The 21158-nt window shown below is 36.5% G+C and overlaps 1 protein-coding gene across 4 annotated transcripts in view; it reads left to right on the top strand.

Moving 5' to 3' along the window:
* Positions 1 to 21158, top strand: part of DOCK10 (dedicator of cytokinesis 10) — a 187111-nt gene that overhangs the window by 95544 nt on the left and 70409 nt on the right. For all 4 annotated transcript variants that reach the window (XM_023532931.1, XM_023532930.1, XM_023532929.1 and 1 more), the window contains exons 8-16: positions 5187 to 5370; positions 6671 to 6756; positions 7031 to 7114; positions 7236 to 7391; positions 12299 to 12520; positions 12733 to 12855; positions 13951 to 14033; positions 18890 to 19012; positions 20742 to 20821. In XM_023532931.1, the coding sequence (XP_023388699.1) occupies positions 5187 to 5370; positions 6671 to 6756; positions 7031 to 7114; positions 7236 to 7391; positions 12299 to 12520; positions 12733 to 12855; positions 13951 to 14033; positions 18890 to 19012; positions 20742 to 20821 (1141 nt within the window). The remainder of the gene's footprint in view (positions 1 to 5186; positions 5371 to 6670; positions 6757 to 7030; positions 7115 to 7235; positions 7392 to 12298; positions 12521 to 12732; positions 12856 to 13950; positions 14034 to 18889; positions 19013 to 20741; positions 20822 to 21158) is intronic.

The following is a 21158-nucleotide window of genomic DNA, read 5'->3' on the forward strand; positions in this document are numbered from 1 at the left end:
TTGGGAGGGGAAAAAAGTGTACTCACCAAGTAAAACAACCGAGAAGCCAAATATGGCCTATAAATCTCCCATTAGCAAACTCCGGCTCCGAAGAATCTCACTTCCTATAACAATAAAAACCAAAGTGACCCCCTTGTAATTTTCTTCATCGAATATATTATTTGACAGCAGTTGATGGATTATGTATCATTATTGTCCTAATTTATTACGCTAAAACTCAGAGAGATAGAGTGACTTTCCCAAGTCACGGAGCTAATGATGGCAAATTTAGCTTTAAGGCAGAGGAATGTCCAAAATTCCAGAAAGATGCCCCAGGAGAGGCTTCGGTCATTACACATCAACTGGGCATACCAGCATGCACGCAGACATTTATCCTACATAAGCCACGTGGGCAGAAGAAACGCTACAAGGATGTATGTGTTCATGCGTAGTTTTAAGCAGTGAGTTTTAGATGTAGGCTTTATCTCAGCTAACTTATAGTGAAATTGTTTCTATATGGAAAACATTGTGAGAACGCCAAATATGAATTAGATGTGGCTTCTGTCTTCAAAGAGTTTCCAGCTTGTGGGAGGATGCACAGAAAAAAGCAGAGCAGGTAGAGCACTTGCAAATAGAGCATGAGTGACACATCTCAAAGAATACATTCTGATCATGTATGCAAGAATGAAGTTGTATTTATCAGCTCATAATGGTATATTATATATCTCATATATGTTATATTTCTACTTATTTTAGTGACACTCCATTACACTGGAAGGTAAGTTCAACGAGGGAATGCACTTTACTTGATTTTTTTTAATGTCGTGTATCTGGCACATAAAAGGTACCCATAAAAATTTGTTGAATAAATGAACAAATAAATGGAAAAGATCGCATGGATAGTAGCCACCTGGACCAGTAACCTGGATGTGATGTTGTGTGTTCCCTTATAAAGCTCTTCTTTTGTTTCTGCAAAATTCTGTAAAAGATGCTAGCACCACAATGGGTATGATGGGCTGTTCTGTTCTTCTCCATCAGCTTTAGTGGCTTTGCTGGAATATCTATTTCAGAACTTTTCCAGGTGAATATTGTGGAAACAGAGCAGTCTGCTACAACTCATTAAACACGTCCAATGGCATTAGGACACAGTCACAGTTTCCTATTATTTATGAAGCCGTGTAGATGGACTGTGGGGAGCAGGGATGAACAAAGTAGTTGCCGTGGCCACAAAGGACACTGATTTCAGAGAAATAGAGGAAAATTGGAGGAGTGAAAAAGAAGAAGAAGATTACTTCTCGATTACCATGTTAATGACTTGGCAATTGCACTTCAGGATTATTAAAATGTCCCATTGATTTTCTATTTCTGCTCTTTATTTTTTGCTGGTTTATATGCCATTATCTTAGAGATCACAGTGAGATAGAAAACCACTTAGGTGTCTTAATCTTCCCCAACGTGATTTTCTCTACCCTGCAAGTAGTTCTATTTCACTCTAAATAGAAATAGATAATTTGATTTTTGAGACCTTGTAAATAAAATATTTATTTCATTTACAAATACCCCTTTGTGAGAAACAAGGGTTTATTATACTTCACTAAAATTTTTTAAAAATATTTTTAATAATAATATTAAAGTTGGCAACAACATTCATTTGAAATACAAAATGCAATTTAGAAAATCACACTTTATTTATTTTTTGTGAATTTTTTTCTAAACTTTTATTAGTTCCTTGACATCTGCGTTTGAAAGCAGGTTGCAGCTACATCCACTTTTAACTTAAACCCAGTATAAGCATTTTACGTAGCTTCGTATCTCCCACTTCACATATTTATGCCATCAGATTAGTCAAGCAGATTCTTTAATTGTTTGTTTTCAAGACAACCCTGAGATTTGCTGGCATTTGCCATACTCAGATATTTAACAATATTCTAGCCAAAGCTAGAGCCTGGACTCTGGGCATCTCTAGTTCTTTCCTTCCTGTCTATTTCTGTTCTCGTGGTTTTTTGAAAGAAACCTATCTCTTTCCTTTTATACTTACTATCAACCAACTTGTCTCTATCCTTAGGCACTCTGTTGTCATTGACATCACCAGCCATTTTATGGACTTCCTTTGTCAAAATGTATTTGTGGGGTGTATGGAGGGAGTCTGCCCACACCTCCTGGGAAGAGTGTAACTTCTCAGAACTTGCATTCTTAAAGAAGCTGCCTCGATGTTGGCACAGTAATGTTTGGGGCCACTTTCCTTCTGGAGACGCCCCCATCGTTTACACTACAGCCAAAAAGATCTCAAAATCCCTCTCTCACCTTTTACTAGTCTAAGCCACTTTGTTCTGTGCTCATAGAACACACAGCTATATTCTCATGTTGCAAGAAAAATCCTATTCTCAAAAAGAATTTGTAGACCTCTCCTTCAATACATTCATACAAAATCTAAGTACATTTATCTTCCAATTTCAAATTTGTGTGATTAATTGGTTAATGCCTGACTCCTTTAATCTGTCAGGGCAGAGACTGTGTCTGTTTTTGCCCAGCACAAAATACAAACACAATAAATACCTCTTTCTGAATGAATGTTATCACTACACTGAGCAGCACTGAGGATAACTAGGAAGCTTCCGCCCTCATCAGGCTCGTGAACTAATAAAAGAGTCAGCCTGCGAGTGAATAATTAGAAGGAAATAATAATACTTGATGATAAAACAAAAGTATGGACAGGAGCAAAGAACCTGTCCTTGGAAGAGTCTGGAAAGTAGCTGTTGAGCTGTGAAGTTTCACAGTGATTATCACAGTTAGCTTTTTAGTTAATTCTTCTTTTTTCTTCAATATCTAAATTTTACTTGTCCTCGAGGTGAATATGCCGCCCACCATGTATTCTCAGCACTTAGAGAATTCATGACCTCCCAGGCCATGGCTACTGTTTTGTGTGTGATTGTGCCAGGAAGATGGCAAACAAGAAGGGCATCCACTGAGCATCTTCTTTGTGCCTAGGTCATCTCGGTGGGTGTTGGAATATAAAGAGGTTATTTCCCTTCTCTGCCACTTGCTAACCATGTACTCTCAAACATGTTTTAATTTATCTTCCCAAGACTTGGTGTCATCTTATGTTAAATGGAATGATGCGATTTGTCCATTAGGGTCGTTATTTATATGAGATTTAAATCAAATAATGACTGTAAAGTGCTCAGCACAGTGCCTGGTATACAGATGGCGAGTGTTTGGTGTCATATTTGTAGTAGTAATCATGCTGTTTTGGAAGTTGAAAGGAACAAGCTATTTTGGGACTGTCTCCGAAGGCACCCCAGAGAAAGAGGACATTGCCAAGAGGATATTAAAAATTATTTTTTCTTGCCACCAAGAATAGCAACCCTATCCTCGAAAAGAATGTTGTACTTTGATATTTAGCCACGATCTCACATGGTAGTAACACTTCCATCTTCCAGTTTTTCTCCCATCTGCATTTGTCTTATACAAAGTTGGGTTATCTTAAACGTATAGGCTTTCCTTTACTACAGTGTGGGGCCTCTGAAGACTTTAGAACAGTGTGGGTAAGTGTCCAATATCTGTGTCAGAAGTACTTGGGAATAAAAGATGGAATATGTTCACCCACCCCAGGTTATCTAACACTAGTTTGTATCATTGGGGAAAAGTTCCCAGTTTTGAGTTTATATTTCTAAAATCTCATGGAAGGAATATATAAAACTGCCATAATGATTTGCTCTTGGTTTCCTCTGCTTTAAATGTGTTCCTCTCATCCTTAAACACTTCTTTCTACAGATTTCAGCTTAGATCTTCCTTCTGTAAAAGACCAATCTAAGTAGCTACTCAAAGCATCAACCTGTAACAGAGAATCTCAGTTTTTCAATAGTCTATTCACTCCTTTAATCATTCATTCATTCACCTCTTTCCTATGAATGCTAGTTCCCCAAGAATAGGAAACTATTTTATTCTGTTTGAAAAATATGACTGTTTTGAACCCACTGATACTGAAAATATGTAAAATATGACTGTTTTGAACCCACTGATGTTGAATCCTTCCATGTAACAGCAAATGATATAGTGGTGAGTGAAACTGACCGAGTCCTCATGGAGGTGGCTGTGAGAGAGATAGATAGGTGTTGGTCAAAACAAACACATGAAAATGAATAAGCATGTAATTCCAAATCGTCGTAAGTGCCCTGGAAGACAAGAATTGCATCCTCCCTGAGGAATTGGGGAAGGTTTGCCTGAGCAAGTATAAACTACAGTTGAGAACTAAAGACTGAATACAAGTCACCGAAGTACACGAGGGGCAAACATCGTGTGTCCGTGTGTGCAAGCGCACACTTAGGAGCAGGGGGTCTGCTTCAGGTCTCGTGGCAGCAACAAAGCATGCAACAGAAGCACTTTCAGGGAACTAGCAAAAGACCTCGTGGATTGGTCACAAAATGCAGAGCAGAGATATCAATTTAGAGAAAAGTGTGGAGGCTGATGGAGAAGTCAAAGACAGGATCCAGGGCACCTTGACATATGGATGTCATTTAAAGCCATTGGAGCAGAAGAGAGAGAAAGGAGTCTTAAGGCAGAGCTGAGCTTAACCTTAGAAGTCACCAAGAAAAGGAAGAACCAGTAGAGGTAACTGAAAAGTGGTGGTCAAGAAGGAGGAAAGAAAATCAGAATAGAGTGTGGCCACGGACACCAGAGAAAGGTGGGTTTCAAGAAGGAGGAAGTGGCCATCGTGTTAATTCTCCTGAAAGGTCAAGGGAGATATAAAGAAAAAAACGTCCCTTAGATAGTACGGCAACACAGAGTTTGTTAGTGACCTTGACAAGCCCTACCTCTGGAGTGCGACGGGGTCAAAAGGCCAACTGGAGAGTCGTGGACAGAACAGAGGTGAGAAAGTGAAGACAGCAACTCAAATCAATTATCTGACATTTAGAATATACTCATATGTGTGCCTGCAGGTGAAATTTTTGAGCCAACATAATCATCTAATCGACAAAAGCCTAAATAAAATATTTCTTCTTACAAAATGTCTTAAAAGAAACCAAACAAAATGATTCATACTCACCTAAAGTTTTGTTCTGTTTTGAAAAATCCTTTATGTCACCTACCTGTGTGTAAAGACTTTGGAACGGTGACCCCATATAAAATGTCTCACACTCGAACACTCATTATCCGGTGTCTTCTTTTCCTTTCTTTTTGTTTTTGTTTTTGTTTTTGTACCACAGAATAACAGACTAAGAAAATATGCCTTTGAATTGAAAATGAATGACCTGACCTATTTTGTGCTGGCGGCGGAAACAGAGTGCGACATGGAGGAATGGATCCACACCCTGAACCGCATCCTGCAAATCAGCCCTGAGGGGCCCCTGCAGGGTCGACGGAGCGCGGAGCTCACGGATCTGGGCCTGGGTGAGGACGCATGCGCCACCTCCCTTCTTTTTCCTAGGGCGACCTGTGTATTTGGTTCATTGAAGCTGCTGGTAACTGTGGTAACTGTCAGGTCTAGCTCATCCATCCCTGAGATATTTGCTCCAGGAAATCACCCCTGAATCTTTACTTTTACTGAATAGCGAGGAACACCACACATAGGTACAATTCTGAGTTAGCTGCCGATGAATTGAGGTTGACACCCAGCAAATGATGTCGGGAATCATTTGTCAGCCGTATCAAAAATATACTCATGTCTAACGGGATGTCACCTTAGAGGGGGCATTATTTTTGTGTGTTTTATAGCCTTTCATTACATTGAATTAACGAACCTTATGCTCTGTAAAGGCAAATATGCATTACTTTCCATTGAAAGGCATCTTTCATGTATAATTTTTGACCATCCTAAGATTAGTTTATATACATATATAAGCTAATATATATATACTTGTGCAAGTTCCATAAATTTTGCATAGCATTAGAAATTTCAGTAAGATTAAAAAATACTTCTGCTCTTCCTACTTCCTTCAAAAGATTCTAATTCATTTTAGGCAAAGAGAAGGAAGCAAGAGAGAGGAAAGAAAGGATAAAAAAGAATAGAAAGAGAGGTCTGTAGCTATGTGGAAGACAAGTTCACCTTCAGAATCAGTAGCTTCTCCCAAAGAAAAATTATTTTAAGATATTTGCACAGCACCATGCGATCTTAGAAACCAGAATCGTTAAGTTCTAGTAGTCTAAATATCATATGCTATAAAGTGAAATTCATGATATAATGAGAAAGAAAACTTGTTGATTTTAACACAACTACTATATACCACATAGGTGTTTTGCATTCATGATTTACTTAGTAATATTCAACTAGAATATTAATGTTAACAGTCATAGAGGGTTTAAGTAACTGAAGGTAGAATGTGAGCTTTAAATTGATGGACTGAGAGCCAGAATTATCCAACATAGATACGTATATAAGAAAACTTTAGTATGCACTAATGAAGTAAGGCAAGACAGCCCCAAGTATAAATGTAAGTATTGTAAGTGTCCAGAGTTCTTAAGGGCACAGGATGATGTCAGGGAGAGAATCCCAAAATGTCCAGGTCTGAGTGCCAGACCCAGATCTTTCAACACGATAGCGTACTGCAGGCAGGACACGTAAAGGCATCAGCTCACCAGCATCCATCCCTCATCGCTCCTGAGTCTAACCCCGTTTTGATATACCACAGGCTAGAAAAATGTGTGGCCCGTGAATATTATTTCACAGTCTGTCTCGGTGTATCTTTTCTAGATTCACTAGATAATTCTATCACATGTGAATGCGCACCAGAGGAAACAGATTCTTCAGAGAACAGCCTACATCCAGACTTCGCAAAAGTAATAAAGCTGACATTTTACTATGCAGATAAATTTGAATTATTTGTTAGTTATGGCTTTCACGGGAAAGAAGGAAATGCTTTCTGTTAAGATTTAGATTAGGAAATGCAACACTCAAAAAAATAAAAGCACGTTTCTATAAGGTTTGCTGAATTCTAATGGATGATATTAAAACCTTGATAAGGCTAAGGGGATACTTCTGGGCCATGCGGTAGGGATGCCTGTGAGTGTCTGGATATTTAGATACCAAGAGCTCATGCGGTTTTCTTTCTAGTACCTCACAGAAACTGAAGAGACTGTCAAAGCAACTCGAAACATGGAGAGACTCAATCTGTTCTCGATGGACCCAGATATAGATGTAAGTGATTAGAATCCATTCTAAGCAGACATGAACTTGATCAATACAGTCGCGGCTTATAATTTAGAATTTCCTTTTTTGTGATGAGTGTGTGTTTAGTAAAACTGTCAAAAATTTTTAGACCTTGAAACTTCAGAAAAAGGATCTTTTGGAATCCGAGTCTGTGATCAAACCATTTGAAGAAAAAGCTGCCAAGAGAATCATGATCATATGTAAAGCTCTCACCTTCAGTCTTCAGGGATGTGTTACAGAGAATGAAAATGATCCCATAACCAACGTAAGTTTCTCTTGTATTCCTTCCTGTAGCGATCGGCCAACAGCGCACCACCCTAATCGAAATCTTTTCTATTCCTAATAATTCCGGGCACTGAGTTCACACCATCTAGTGTACCAGGGAGTGTGGCTGACAGCATTTTTCCACATTACAAAAGTGCACAAGTTCTGAAATGAAATGGTCAATATACTGCCATAAAAATTTTCTATTAACTTAAAGATGAAGCATCAAAGAGACTGTGTTCTAGGATTCTTTTCATTAAATCATTGAATGATATTATTTATATCTTCTTGGTACTTGAGATGGCTTTTAAATTGACATTTTAATTTTATTATTTATATGTTTATTTTAATGTATATTAGAAAATAATTAAACAAATCAAACTTGAGATTTCACAGTTATTACTGTTTAAGACTAGGCTAAATAGTGAATCAAGTAAAATAATATTAGATAAATAGTAGATAAATTATAGTACAGATGGTACATGTAAATGGCAGGAAAAAAAACGTGCTTCACTGATATTTGGAGAACACCGCAGTGCTCATTAAGATTTATTTTCCTACTAAGTGGGCATTTTCCCTTCGTATTCTCGGGGACAATTCTATATTAATTGTAAGTGTATATGTGGGAAGGGGGCATTGTGTAAGCATAAACATTATTAAATGTTTCTGTAAAGAAGAAAATAAAAATCACTCACAATCTTACTATCAATAAAAAACATAAATATTATATTTGCATGTCCCTTTTATTATTTCTAATGTATTCCCTTCTAATTTCTAATAAATCATCCCTCAATTGTCATCTTCAACCTCGAAGGAAAAAACATAGTTCCAGATCCATGATACAAGCCACATTTGCTTTCAGAAGGCAGAAACAGCATTACGTCTTCTCTACAAACTGAGCAGACGCACTCCTGTGCATGTCTCTGTTTATGATGGGTTAAGGACGAGCCTGTGCGTTGTAATAGTGCATGGCTAGCCCAAAGGATGAACTCTTTCAGTAGACTTTAACCCTTATTGCCCTTGCGTCCTTAGGCAACTCACTGATTCTCTGAGCCTCCTTCTCACGGGTATAGAAGTGAGATAACAGCACATGCTGTGGACCCCAGATTTAATGAGCAGTATCAAGTGACGTGTGCCTCTCCTGGATCGGAATGTGTGACTTCCACTTACGAGTTCCGCCACACTGGGCAAGTGGCTTACCTCAGTCTCCTCATCTATAAATGGAGATAATAATAACAGTAACTATTTCAAATACCCTTTGTGAGGATTAAATGCAGTAACGTATGGAAAGTACTTAAATAGTGCTTGGTGCATAGTAATCATTATTAACTAGTATTCTAATATGTGGGAAATTGCTTTGAAATTTGTAGATACGATGCATGCAAGGCCTTGACATTTTCCACGTGACGTGTGAGAGGCTTGTTGACAAGGAAGCTAAACTTAAAATGTGTCACCAGTCAGAATCTTCCTCATATTTTGTAACTCTAACTGTGCAGTGGGTGTGTGAGTAAGGGAGAAAGTAATTTACGTCAAGTTTGCTCATCCTCCAGCAAATAATTATTCAGTGTGCCACTGGGAGCCAAACCTGTTCCAGGCATTGTGGAAATAGCAGAGAACAAGATAAGCAAGCTCCCTGGCCTCTTGAAGACTAGATTCTTTTTGAAAAGAACAGCGAGTAAATTAAAATAAATTAATTAACAAGATAATTGCACATTGTACGAAGGCCTTTAAAATAAATTAATAGAGAGAAACGTGACACAGAGGAACTGGGAGATGGATTACTTGAGATAAGGTGGTCATGGGAGACCTCTCTGATGAGGTGACATTTGAACGGAGACGTAAAGGTCGAGAAGGATAAAAAGTCGGGTGGGAAGAAAACATTCTAGGCATAAGAAAGGGCAAAATGTGAATCCCCCAAGACAGGAAGTCTTGGTCAGTTAGTTCTAGGAACTGGAAGAAGAGAGCAGGGGGCAGGGCAGACCAAGATGAGGTGGGAGAAACACTATGAGGTAAGATTAGCTAGAGTCTTAGCTATGGTGAAGTGTTCAGATTTATCCTAAGCGTTGGTGGAGATTATTCAAGGGTTTAGAGTACTTTTGCAATGGTGCAATCTGATTTGTATTTTTAAAACATCCATCAGAAGAATGTATTGGAGGAAACAAGAGTTGACCAGGGAGAGCAGTTAGGAAGCTGCTGCTGTAGTTCACTGCCTCGTTTGGACTAGGGCGGGCAAGGAAGGAGAGAGAGGGATGGATTTGACTTAGTTTTATACATTGAACTGACTGATTTTTCTAATATATTAGATATAGAGGATGAGAGGAAGGAGAATCTCAAGGATGATTTCCTGGTGTTTTTTTCTTTGAACATTCCTATGCATTATGGTGCCATTTACTAAGGAGAAGACTACAGGGAGAGCCGATTTAGAGGATATGGGCCACAAAATTCCTTTATGGGCATGTTAAGCCAAATAGGCCTATTAGATAGATATGCAAATAGAGATGTCCATGGAGCGGATTCAAGTACAAGTTTGGAACTCAGGGCACTGGCCATGAATGGAGAGCTAAACTTGGAAGTTTGGTCCAGGCAGTGATCTGGACGGAATCATCTTGGAATTTCTATGTATGAAGAGAAAGGGCCAGAAACCAAATATTTAAAAGGTGAATAGGGAAGTGACCAAAGAAGGCTACGAAGAAATGACCATTGAAGTGCAGATAAAGAAGGAAAGAGTGGATCACGATGCCAAGAGAGAAAAGAGTCCGCTGCGAGGAACGATGCTGAGAAGCTGACTAACATGAAGCGGGAGGGGAACCCAGCGAATGCGGTGAGGAGGAGGACACCGGTGACTGCAGCAGGAGAAACCTACATGCGGTGAAAGCTTCAGGAGTAGCAACCAGAACATACTCCCATTCAGGATTTTAAAAGAGAAAAGAAATGCCGAAAACTTGGTTCTTGAAACCATTTGGAAATATCAGGAAAATTTAACCCACATCGCTCTGTCACTTAATCATCTTATTAAATAAAAATAAATGATGTCTTTGACCAGGCACATCCGTAAGTGTAATTTAAAAATCTAATTTAGAAAATGAAATTCCAAAATAATGGGCTTTTCTTTCCAAGGCCAGGGGCATATATTACTCCTTCCACGTGAATTCCTTTCTTTGTACTAAAACCCATATGCAGAAGCTCAATGTTTATATTTGGGCCAATTTCCCAAGCAAGAAAACAGGCAGAAGTTCAGCGAGAAGCTTTAGTGTCCTTTTCATGTCTGTCAGGCCAGAGGGAGAAGTTGATTTGGAGTGCTTTGTATGTCTATATTGTTTTTCATTTATTTTGCAGTTGACAAAAATGTTAAAAACCAGGGAAATAGCTTTTTAATATATAATTATATTGTGCTTATAGTAATGATATAAAAAACAAAACAGCCTCACCTTAACTCAACGGCAATTTGTTATATAATGGCATTGTTTCTAAAAATCTTTGTATATTTATTTAATGTAGCTATTTGTAAACTTATTGTTTCTAAGTCAATGAACATGTTTTTAAATTAATTGAAATATTTCTTCAAGTTGCTAAAGAGCCAACTACTTCATTTAATGAATGGGCTTCTGAAAAACAACACTCCGAAAGAACTTTTTCATGATGAGGAAAAAATGTTTGACAACATGTAATTTTTTGTAATTTTTTAGTCAGTCCTTGAAAATCAAATTCAGGTTGACGTTTTTATCATATAAAATATTTCTCTGAAAATGGGAATTGATTCCAAAAATCTGAACTAATAAAGCTGCTTCACAGCAGAACAGCATTTAAAATTTCGTGTTCCTGAATTTTTTTTTTTTAAGAAAAGTACAGAATTCTAAACATAAAAAACATAACTTCATTTGTTAGGCTTTGAAGGTGCTTTATTAAACAAATCCTTATTGAAAAGCTAGTGATTCAAAAAGAAAGATTTGACATTTAAGTCAAAAAGATGGATTGGGAGAAATAAATGAATCACCATATGAGCTTTAATTTCTGATGGATTATCAAAGTAGGTAATTTATTTTCATTCACTAAGCAGAAATGAAAATCGAAATGCAACAATTCAGGAAAAATAATAAGAATTTTTTTTCCTTTGACCTTCAATGTGTTTTGAGGTCCTGCCCGAGTTATTTTCATGTAATTTTTGCATTTTTTTAACTCTTGGCAGACTACCACTACCACAAACCAAGAGTTTTTCTAAACTAAATTAAATTAGTAAAATATAAAACTTTTTTATTTTAAAAAAATAACTTATTGAATTGTATTTTATATGTATCGTTCTATTTCTAACAGTAGGGAAGTATTGCTAATATTAAGAAATAAACTAAAACCCTTGTTATAAGCTAGCCTTATAATTACATTTCAAAGAACACGCGGTACCTATTAAAAATTCAGCAAAATCCACAGAGTGAGCTAGTCTGTACAATGATGAACTAGGTCATAACTTGGTTTTTATGAATAACCTGCTTGTCCACAGAATACTGGCAGATGATAGACATCAAATTAAAATTAAGTAGTAGAAACAAAAGTGAAATGTTGGTTTTTTGTAGGCATATTCCATCCTTAGAAGCCTGTAGTTAATTACATGTATGTAATTAAATGTATAATGTATATAATCATTCACATACATATATACATGCATATGTGTAACATCTAGGTAATTACATATAGATATATTTATTGATTTCAGTCCTTGTTTTATTTAATCTCTACTGCATTTGATGTTTTTCTAGTTGAAAATGCCATTTTTCTAGTCGAAATGCCTTTTTTCTTGAATCTTTGTCAGTTTTTGTGATACTCTGGCAGTATTTAAAAACTTTTACTGTTTGGGGTTTTTTTTTTCTATTTTTTGTTTTTGTCGAAACCATCAATTCTTCTTTCTTCTTGCAGATTGAGCCTTTTTTTGTGAGTGTGGCACTTTATGACCTCAGAAACAGCAGGAAGATTTCTGCCGACTTCCACGTGGATCTAAACCACACTGCTGTCAGGCAGATGCTCTCAGGGGCTCCCGTGGCTTTGGAAAATGGAAACAGCGACACGGTCACCCCAAGACAATCAGAAGAACCTCACGTCAAGGGGTTTCCAGAGGAATGGCTGAAATTTCCAAAGCAGGTTGCACTTTTGTTTCTTCGTGATGTGACGGAAAATGCTCTTCCATTGTTCTTACCCATACGATACATAAGATGAGCAATTTCCCAAATAAAAATTTCCTTAAAGCTGTTCTTTAAAAAAAAAAAAAAAAAAGTGGAATTTTGTAAATATCTTTAATGTGGTTTCCTAGATGCTTACCAGCTTATTAACCCTAATTTTTTTCTTTTACTTAGGCTATATTTTCTGTAAGCAATCCACATTCGGAAATTGTCTTGGTGGCTAAAATTGAAAAAGTACTAATGGGAAACATTGCAAGTGGTGCTGAACCTTACATTAAGAACCCAGACTCCAACAAGGTAATGCGTAATCTTTTTATTCATAATTTCAATTGCTTTTAAGAAATAAAATTACATTGCCTTGATGAATTATCAAGTTTGATAAATGTAGGTCTCAAAAGATTCACTTATTCGTGAAATGAATATTCACCAGGAAAATTTTAAAGTATATATTCTTGGTTTATGTTTTTTTGACCCAGCAATTTCCGACTTTTGATAACCTATTAGTAGAAATAAATTTAAATGTGGATAAGGCCTTAACCCCAAAGATCTAAGTGTTAACAATAAAGAAAAGTTAGGATTAATCTGACTAAAAACAAGTGAATACAATGTACTAACACATCAGTATAATGCGGATGGTGAACTCAATGAAAAAGTAAAATAGATCATTGAATATCAAATTATAATAATACCTAAGTGAAGAAAGAAGAGTAAAAGAAATATTGAAAGTTCTTTGAATGGTGAAACTACAGGAAATTTTTTCTCTTTTTTGTCTGTTATACTTTCTTTAATAATCGAATATTACTATTTAATAGAAAATAACTACAATTTTAATAGAAAATAACTATAAAAGTCTATATTTTCTACACGAATGAAATGTATTGGGAAAATAATGTATAGCAATTGAAGCTGAGCATGTGTGACAATTTAGGGTAGTATTTAACATATTTCTGAGATTCAAGGTTTGGCAACTACAATATGTGGGTCAAATCCAGCCTGTCACTTGTTTTTTGTAAATAAAGTTTTATCGAAACACAATCACACTCATTTATTTATGGATTGTCTATGGCTGCTTTCTTGCTACAGTATTAGAGTTAAGAAGTTGTGACGGAGACCACATGGCTCACAAAACCCAGCGTATTTACTGTGTAACTCTATACAGAACAATCTTTCTGACCTCTGCCAACATGAGTAATTTCCAAACTAAAGAAAAAGAAAAATATTATATAGTAATTTGAACACAGAGAATATCATTGTGGAGGGGAATCTATGGACCGGGAAGGCAGAATTCCACTGAATTTCAATACAAGATAATGTGGAAAAGTATTGATTCATATTTTACATGGACAGTTTGTGAAGTGACATTCTAAACAATATTTTTATTTTTTTTCCTAGTATGCACAAAAGATACTCAAATCCAACAGACAGTTCTGCAGCAAGTTGGGGAAATACCGCATGCCGTTTGCTTGGGCGATGAGGTAGGTTGACAACTGCAGGCAACAGAACAGAATGCATTTACAATCTGCATTAGAAGCTTCCATTTTGAACACTTGTGTTCCCTGGTATATTTTTAATATACCAGCACTTAAAAGAATGCTAATGTGTTTATCTTTATAAACACCTTGAGCTCCCCAGAAACAAGTATTGCACAAGACAATTTAGCAAGAGCTCATAATAGACTGGAGCCATGACATGTGCATGACATATGCATGACCAGGTATGCAGAGGGTTCTTGGTAAGATCAAATCAAAATTATAACTTATTTATCATATTTGTTTGGTTTATCAAATACTTGACAATATATCAATCCTGAGAGTTTGGCGTGCATAAAATTCAGGTGGACACACTACATTTCTCTATGCAGCTGCATGTTTTCATCTACACGTAGAGCACAGTTCAAATATGAATGTCTAAATGAAATCATCAGATTGACCACTTAAACTTTCTTTGATTTAACTACTGATTAGCAGAGCCAAATTTGTCAGTGCCAGTTGACTACCTGATAGAAAAGCTGAGTTATGTGGACACTGACGATGGAATCATCCTCCTGGAAAAATAACCCCTACATAAAAAACAAAAGTTTCTTTTTGGATTTCCTCCAACATTAATTATTATTGTCCTCCTCAATCTCTTAGTGTCTTTTTTAATAAAAAAATTTTTAAAGGAGGAATTAGCCTGGCATAAATATATGAAAAAAAGGTTGGCAACGTACAAAATGAAGTTAATCGGTACTCCAGAATGAAAGAGCCTATTAAGCATTCATTTGAGTGTTAGTGACATTGTCCCAATGGCATTAACTTTACAATCCAGGAGGAGAGAACCCGTTACTTGTACCAAGTCAGGTCTCACAGTTCCCAGTGATGAATATAACCACAGTAAACTCATCTAGTGTGTGTTATAATGTTGAGGTTGTTATTTAAAGTTGGGGACAGGTAAGTGCAGAGAAGAGAAACATGTAAGTCTGCAAGATCCATTCACACGGTCTCTAGGAATTAGATTGCCCTAAGGCAGCCCTGTTTTAAGGGAGAAGAGGACCAGGCCCAAGTCTGACAGACATGGTCCAAATCAGGCCACCACTTACAGATCATAACCTTGGGGAAGTTTCCTCTCCAGTTCTAAGGGTTCCCATCTACAGAATGAAGCTGACCACAACACCTGCCTTGTGGACAGCAAGTACACTCTCAGGAGCAAAAGCACTTGGCATAAAGTCTATCATAGATATCACTGTCTCTCTCCTTTCTCTCTCTCCCTACAGGGATAGTTAATGCCAAGATATTCTCCATCTCACTAAGACGTTAGTGAGATGTACTAAAAACTTGATGATGAATTTGTTTCTATTTCTCATAAGCTTCAAGGGAAAGCTGTCATTCGCTGGTCAAACTCTTTGTATTGATAAGTATTCTCAGTCTCCACAAAGAAAAGCTATTAGGACAGCAGAAGTAAGATATCTCTTCGCTAAAGTGAAATATTACTATATAGCAAAATTGCAGTGGTAAACGTATTGTCTTTTTAAGGATTCAGCATTGTTCTGAGATTTTAGAAGTAGGCATTTTAGAGCCAGAGCTGGATTTGAAATCCTAACTCTCTTTACTAGACAGGTAAACTTAGGCAAGTACTTATGATCTGTCTTTATCTCAGTTTTTTTTAATGACCAAAAAAATAATAATAATTTACAGGGATTAATGAGCACAGATATGTACCCAATGTTGCAGGGATTAATGAGCACAGATATGTACCCAATAAAAGATATAGCTATTATTAAAAGTCATTTTTCCAATATGATTATTCTTAAGTCACCTGTGGAGATCATGTTTATCTCAATGAGTTCTTCATTCTCGTAAATTTTGGACAGTGAAGAATAATGTGAGAGAAATAAGTAAAAGAACTCCCCATTATAGAGCAGTAAAGAGAAGAAATAACAATGCTATTTTGAAGTTGTCTAGCAAAATATATTGGAAGAAAGACAGATGAAGTTTCTAGGGAGGCTGATAATATTACCGACTATTAAAGTAATTATGTCTAGAACAGGAAAGCCAACAAAACCACAAGCTCATGCTACATAATGCCTGATTAGTGGCTTGCTTGTAGGTTAGGAAACAGTGCACACCACCAATTTGTATGTATAAATAGATGACTTAGGTTTACATAAACATCTCTAGCAAATGAGAAAAAATGGTTAGCAAAGCCATTCTGAAGATTTTATGTTAGACCGCTTGTGTTATCTAACCACATACACGCACAAAAAAGTGCAAGATACAACCAAGGAAGATTTTAATTCCTCTTTCACAATGTAGAAACAGCTTCGAATAGATGTGGACCAAATCAGAGGAAGGCTCCTTATTATTCATGTCGTTTTGACTTAAGCTAGCTTTCTGACACATTTTAATACCCTATTGAAACTGCTGATTTTCTGGCTACTTTTTCTTTCTATCATGTTTCTAGATTGCAGTTTGTTTCATAATACAATTTTGAGTGTACTCTAAAACACCTCGGTCCTTAGAATCCACTGCCACTTCAAAGTATAGAATTCGCAATTTAGCTTATGACCATATTTTTACCCAGATCCAATCATCCTACCCACTGCAACACACAGTGTTCATCACTGTGAATATTTTATCTGATATTAATTTGGTGCATGTTCTTATTTTTGACACCAGCTGTGGTACCATTTTATAGCAAAAAAAAAAAAATTTACTTGGGATAGGTAAAGAAAACACATTCAGATGGCTACATAGGTTTATAGGGTGCTTTACACTCATTGATTTGAGAAAAAGCCAACCCTTACAAATAGATCATGTTGTTAAATGGAACTCTCTCCATGCATATCAGCCCCAGAATCATATGTGCCAAAATCCATGCCAAGACTCTTTTTGATTTCTTTTAGTCTGTCTCATTTGACATTCAAAATCGACCAGTACATAACACTGGATTTTCTTTGAAATTGAATGAGATTGAAATAAAAATTTTATCCTTGTATTTCTACAACTATAGAAGGCACACAGTGCAACAACATCCCCAACAAATGGTCCTTCAACTTCATTTGCGTACTTGCAGTGACAAAAACAATACATCCCACGGTGGTGGTTTCTTTTGTCTTTCTGTAGCTCTAATGGTTAGATAATTCACTTTTCAAAAATATTTTTAAACTGCTTAACAATCACTTTTATATTTTGTCTTCCATAGCCACAAAAAAATAGGCCCAATTCTTTCTATACAACATGGCTATTCATGCAGCTTATGGATGAAGCTCTCGGGGACATCCAAGCTTCTTTTCCTTTAGGCTACATACTGCACTTTCTTCCTTCATATCCCAAATGTCATCATTCTGAGACCATCACCATATACTGATTGTTGCTCAACTGTAGCAGTTGAAATTAGGCAAAGTGTCCCAACCATCCTGAAAGCATCTGTGTAAATGAGTCAGCTCTGTGTTTTCTTGCCAGTTAGCATGTTTATCACTCAAGGACGGAGTATATGGCACTGGGAGCAGGACTTCATGGTGCTGTGCTCCTCATTCTCTTCAAAATATGTCCAGTATAAGTAAACTATTTCCAAGGCAGAGCTGTGGATAAGAACAAAAACGAGTTATACTACTCGAGTCTATCAGTATATTTGAAGCGACTAGTTAATCAAAATAACTACTGCCCAAGCTCAGTTAACTTCCTCTCATGTTGGGAAATACATCGTATTGGTTTCAACATGTCACATGCTCAAATAAAAGCCCTGTATCATATTTAAATAAAAATAATCTTCAAGTTAAATATTTTCATTCTGCTTCCCCAATGTTATTTGATAAGGGACCTTTTTTATTCCCTCACTTAGTACTTAGAGAAAAATGAGAAGAAAAATTGAAGGAGTCTAAAAATAACATTCTGAAAAATCCCTTCTGCATTTTCTATATTATTTGACATTAAAGCTCTATGATCAGATATCCATTTAAATGGCCATTTCAGCCTGAGTATTGAAATCTTTGGTTAATTTAAAGAGTAATAAAATAGTCTAGTTGAGGTCCTTAAGTTAGAAGAAATGAAAACTCAGCATTTCTCTAACATTAAAGAAAAATCAATTACACATGAATCTAATTTTCTTTAATGAGCACAGAGTATGATGAATTATGAGGAAGGAAAAGTGATATTAAGCATGCTGTGTATACTAGCTTGTCAGCAAGCATTGCCTGATATTATTATTTAAACAATTAATGTATTTAATTGAACAAAAACAATTTATATATTTTAACTAAATCTATACAGTGCCAAGGAAATGGATCAAGGAAGAAAATTAATGCCCTAGGCTTGTGGCATTCTCATTATTTAATACAAATTTTGACTTAGATGTTCTTCATTTTACTTGTCTCTGTCCTAGAATTTAGGACGAGCACATTTATCTCCATGAAAATTTTTCAAAAGTTTGGCCCTGTCTACCTATGTATACAATCTCATTCCTTTTCCACTACTTGTAAATTCTAATGGTGCCACCCAAATGGAAGTGGCCCTGGCTTGCTCAGGAAATAATGAAAAAGGAATAACAGGTGTCCCTATTCCTTTCCACTCCCTAATACTCCAACATTTTGACATAGTACTGAATCATAAATAAATGTAGTTGAAATACAGGCTGCTGTCACTATAGACACCGAGGTAAAAATAAAAAATTAAAGATAACAAATATAGTGTGTAAATGAAACTTTCACCTAAGAAGTTTTCTTTTCTTTTTATTTTATAAGTTTATTTCTAACGGAAGTTTTTATAAATGGGAAATTAAATCATTTTAATAACTTTTATAACACAACTCTGTAAACAATATCCTACTACCAACCTGAACAAATATTTTCTTTTAGATCAGTTTTTAAGGACAACCAGGGAAATGTGGACAGAGACTCAAGATTTTCACCATTGTATAGACACGAAAGTAGCAAGATTTCAACTGAGGACCTACTTAAACTAGTGTCAGATTATAGGAGGTAAGACTTTTTTGACACTCTTGAAATTCACACGAATTAGGTACATTGCTATTATTGACATGTCATTTATGCATAAACAATACTTGATCGCTGGATTTGCAAATATCCAAATGCCTCCAGGAAGCAGATGCTTTGCAGATGACCTCACATATGCCCAAATGACATCCACAGGAGTAGATTTGCCAGAATTATAAGGAAGGAATGTGAAGCATTAAACTATGTTAGTTATCTATTGCTATGTGACAAATCACCCCAAAACATAGTGACTTAAAATAACAACATCACTTATTTCACTCTTGAATTCATAATTTGAGCATGGCTAGATGAAGAGAGCCTGTGTCTTCTGCACAGGGCATCGGCTGGGAGGGGTCAACTGGAGCCAGAGGATCCGCCTTCAAGATGATTCATTTGATGACTACCAAGTTGAGTAGGAACTCAACTGGAACTGTGGGCTAGGGACTTTGGTTCTTCTCCATGAGACACTTTCCATGAGATACTGTGGTTTTCTCATGGTTAGGTTCCAAGGGACAGAGAATGCTCACTGCCAATTTCTTAACACTGGGGCTGAGAAAATGCCACAGTGCCATTTCTGCCATAATATACTGTCAAGCTGTCACAGAGCCTAGGTTCAAAGGGAGGGAACACAGACACCTCTAAATAGGGGAAGTGTTGAGGACTCTTCAAACTATATTTTGAAACTCTACAGAGTTATTAATTGCTACAAATACAGTAATTCATAATATTTCTGTCATTCAAATGCTTTTGGAGGAAATGATAGAAATTAATGCTAAGAAATGAAAAATATAAAAGCCACATTTTAAAAAATGAATCAGCATACATTTAATATCCGATAATAAGATCTTTCATGACAAGCAACTTATCTTAAACTGTTAGTCCCCTAATACACACAGGATTCTTGTGCCCTATGATCAGTTTTGAGTGGTACTTATTATCTTGGGGTTTAATGTAATTTGTTTAATGATAAGGTTATATAATTTTATTGTTAATAATAGTTGTATTTAACAGTTAACAAGCAAAATAACTGAAAACTTAACAATCCGCTCTCACAAGCTGGGAAGAGCTGGCTCTTACCCACTACTATAATTATTCCACCTTTCAAAGCAGAGTCCCTGAGAGGGATAACGCTTGAAACAATTATCAGCTGCTTTCACTTTACTATAAGGGAAGATGGGCAAGGAGGTTTGAATAGAGAGGAAGGGAAAGAAATGCAAGATTCAAGATTCAGAATGGAGAGCAGGGAGAGGCAGGAAAGGGGCTTTTGCGTACATTCACGAGAGTGAAAGAAGGCAGAAGAACAAGATCAGAGAAAGGTTCATTGTCCTCTTTGATTGTTAGTGAAAAGGGAAAAGGCAGACTGCCCATGCAGCACTCGTAGCAAAAACCAGCCTTAAAACTGTCTACAGCCATGCCACCCTGAACAAGCCCGATCCTGTCTGATCTAGGAAGCTAAACAAGGTCAAGCCCGGTTAGTACTTGAATGGGAGACCACCTAGGAGGACCGGCAATATCACAAAAATTTTCATTTTTGAGATAAAACTAGCTAAATAAAGTTATTCACAAGATTGGTTAGGGTCCTACTGTTTAGTCTTATCTCGTAATTATAGTTGACTGTTCTTGACAACTAGACTAATTCAGTGTGTGTGTGTGTGTGTGTGTGTGTGTGTGTGTGTGTGTGTGTGTGTGTTTCTGTGTTGGCATACTTCCACAGGGCCGACAGAATAAGCAAAATGCAGACCATTCCAGGAAGCCTCGATATCACTGTTGAGAACATTCCTCTGGAGCATCCAAGTATGATAACGAAGTCATGGTTTGCTTGTAGAGTTTTGAATATTTAGTGGGTTTTTTTTTTTTTTTTTGGTTGATTGGTTGGTTGGTTGGATAGTTGGTTGGTTACAAAGGTTTGCTTGGAATGTCTCTTCTTCAAAGTTTGAGATAAATGAAATTCATTTTCCTGTAGAAATTTGGGGGCTTCTGATTTCTTTGTTAAGATTTTAGGTAGTATTGGACAAGAACTATAGTCAGGATAACCTAATATTTATCTGGTTTGCATTATGTACCCAGTGAGGTATTAAATTATGGTATTTAAGACTCAAACTCCTGAAGGGTTGCAAATGAACAAAATTGG

This window comes from Pteropus vampyrus, unplaced genomic scaffold (assembly GCF_000151845.1).
Source record: "Pteropus vampyrus isolate Shadow unplaced genomic scaffold, Pvam_2.0 Scaffold93, whole genome shotgun sequence".
In the NCBI taxonomy this organism is placed as follows: domain Eukaryota; kingdom Metazoa; phylum Chordata; class Mammalia; order Chiroptera; family Pteropodidae; genus Pteropus; species Pteropus vampyrus.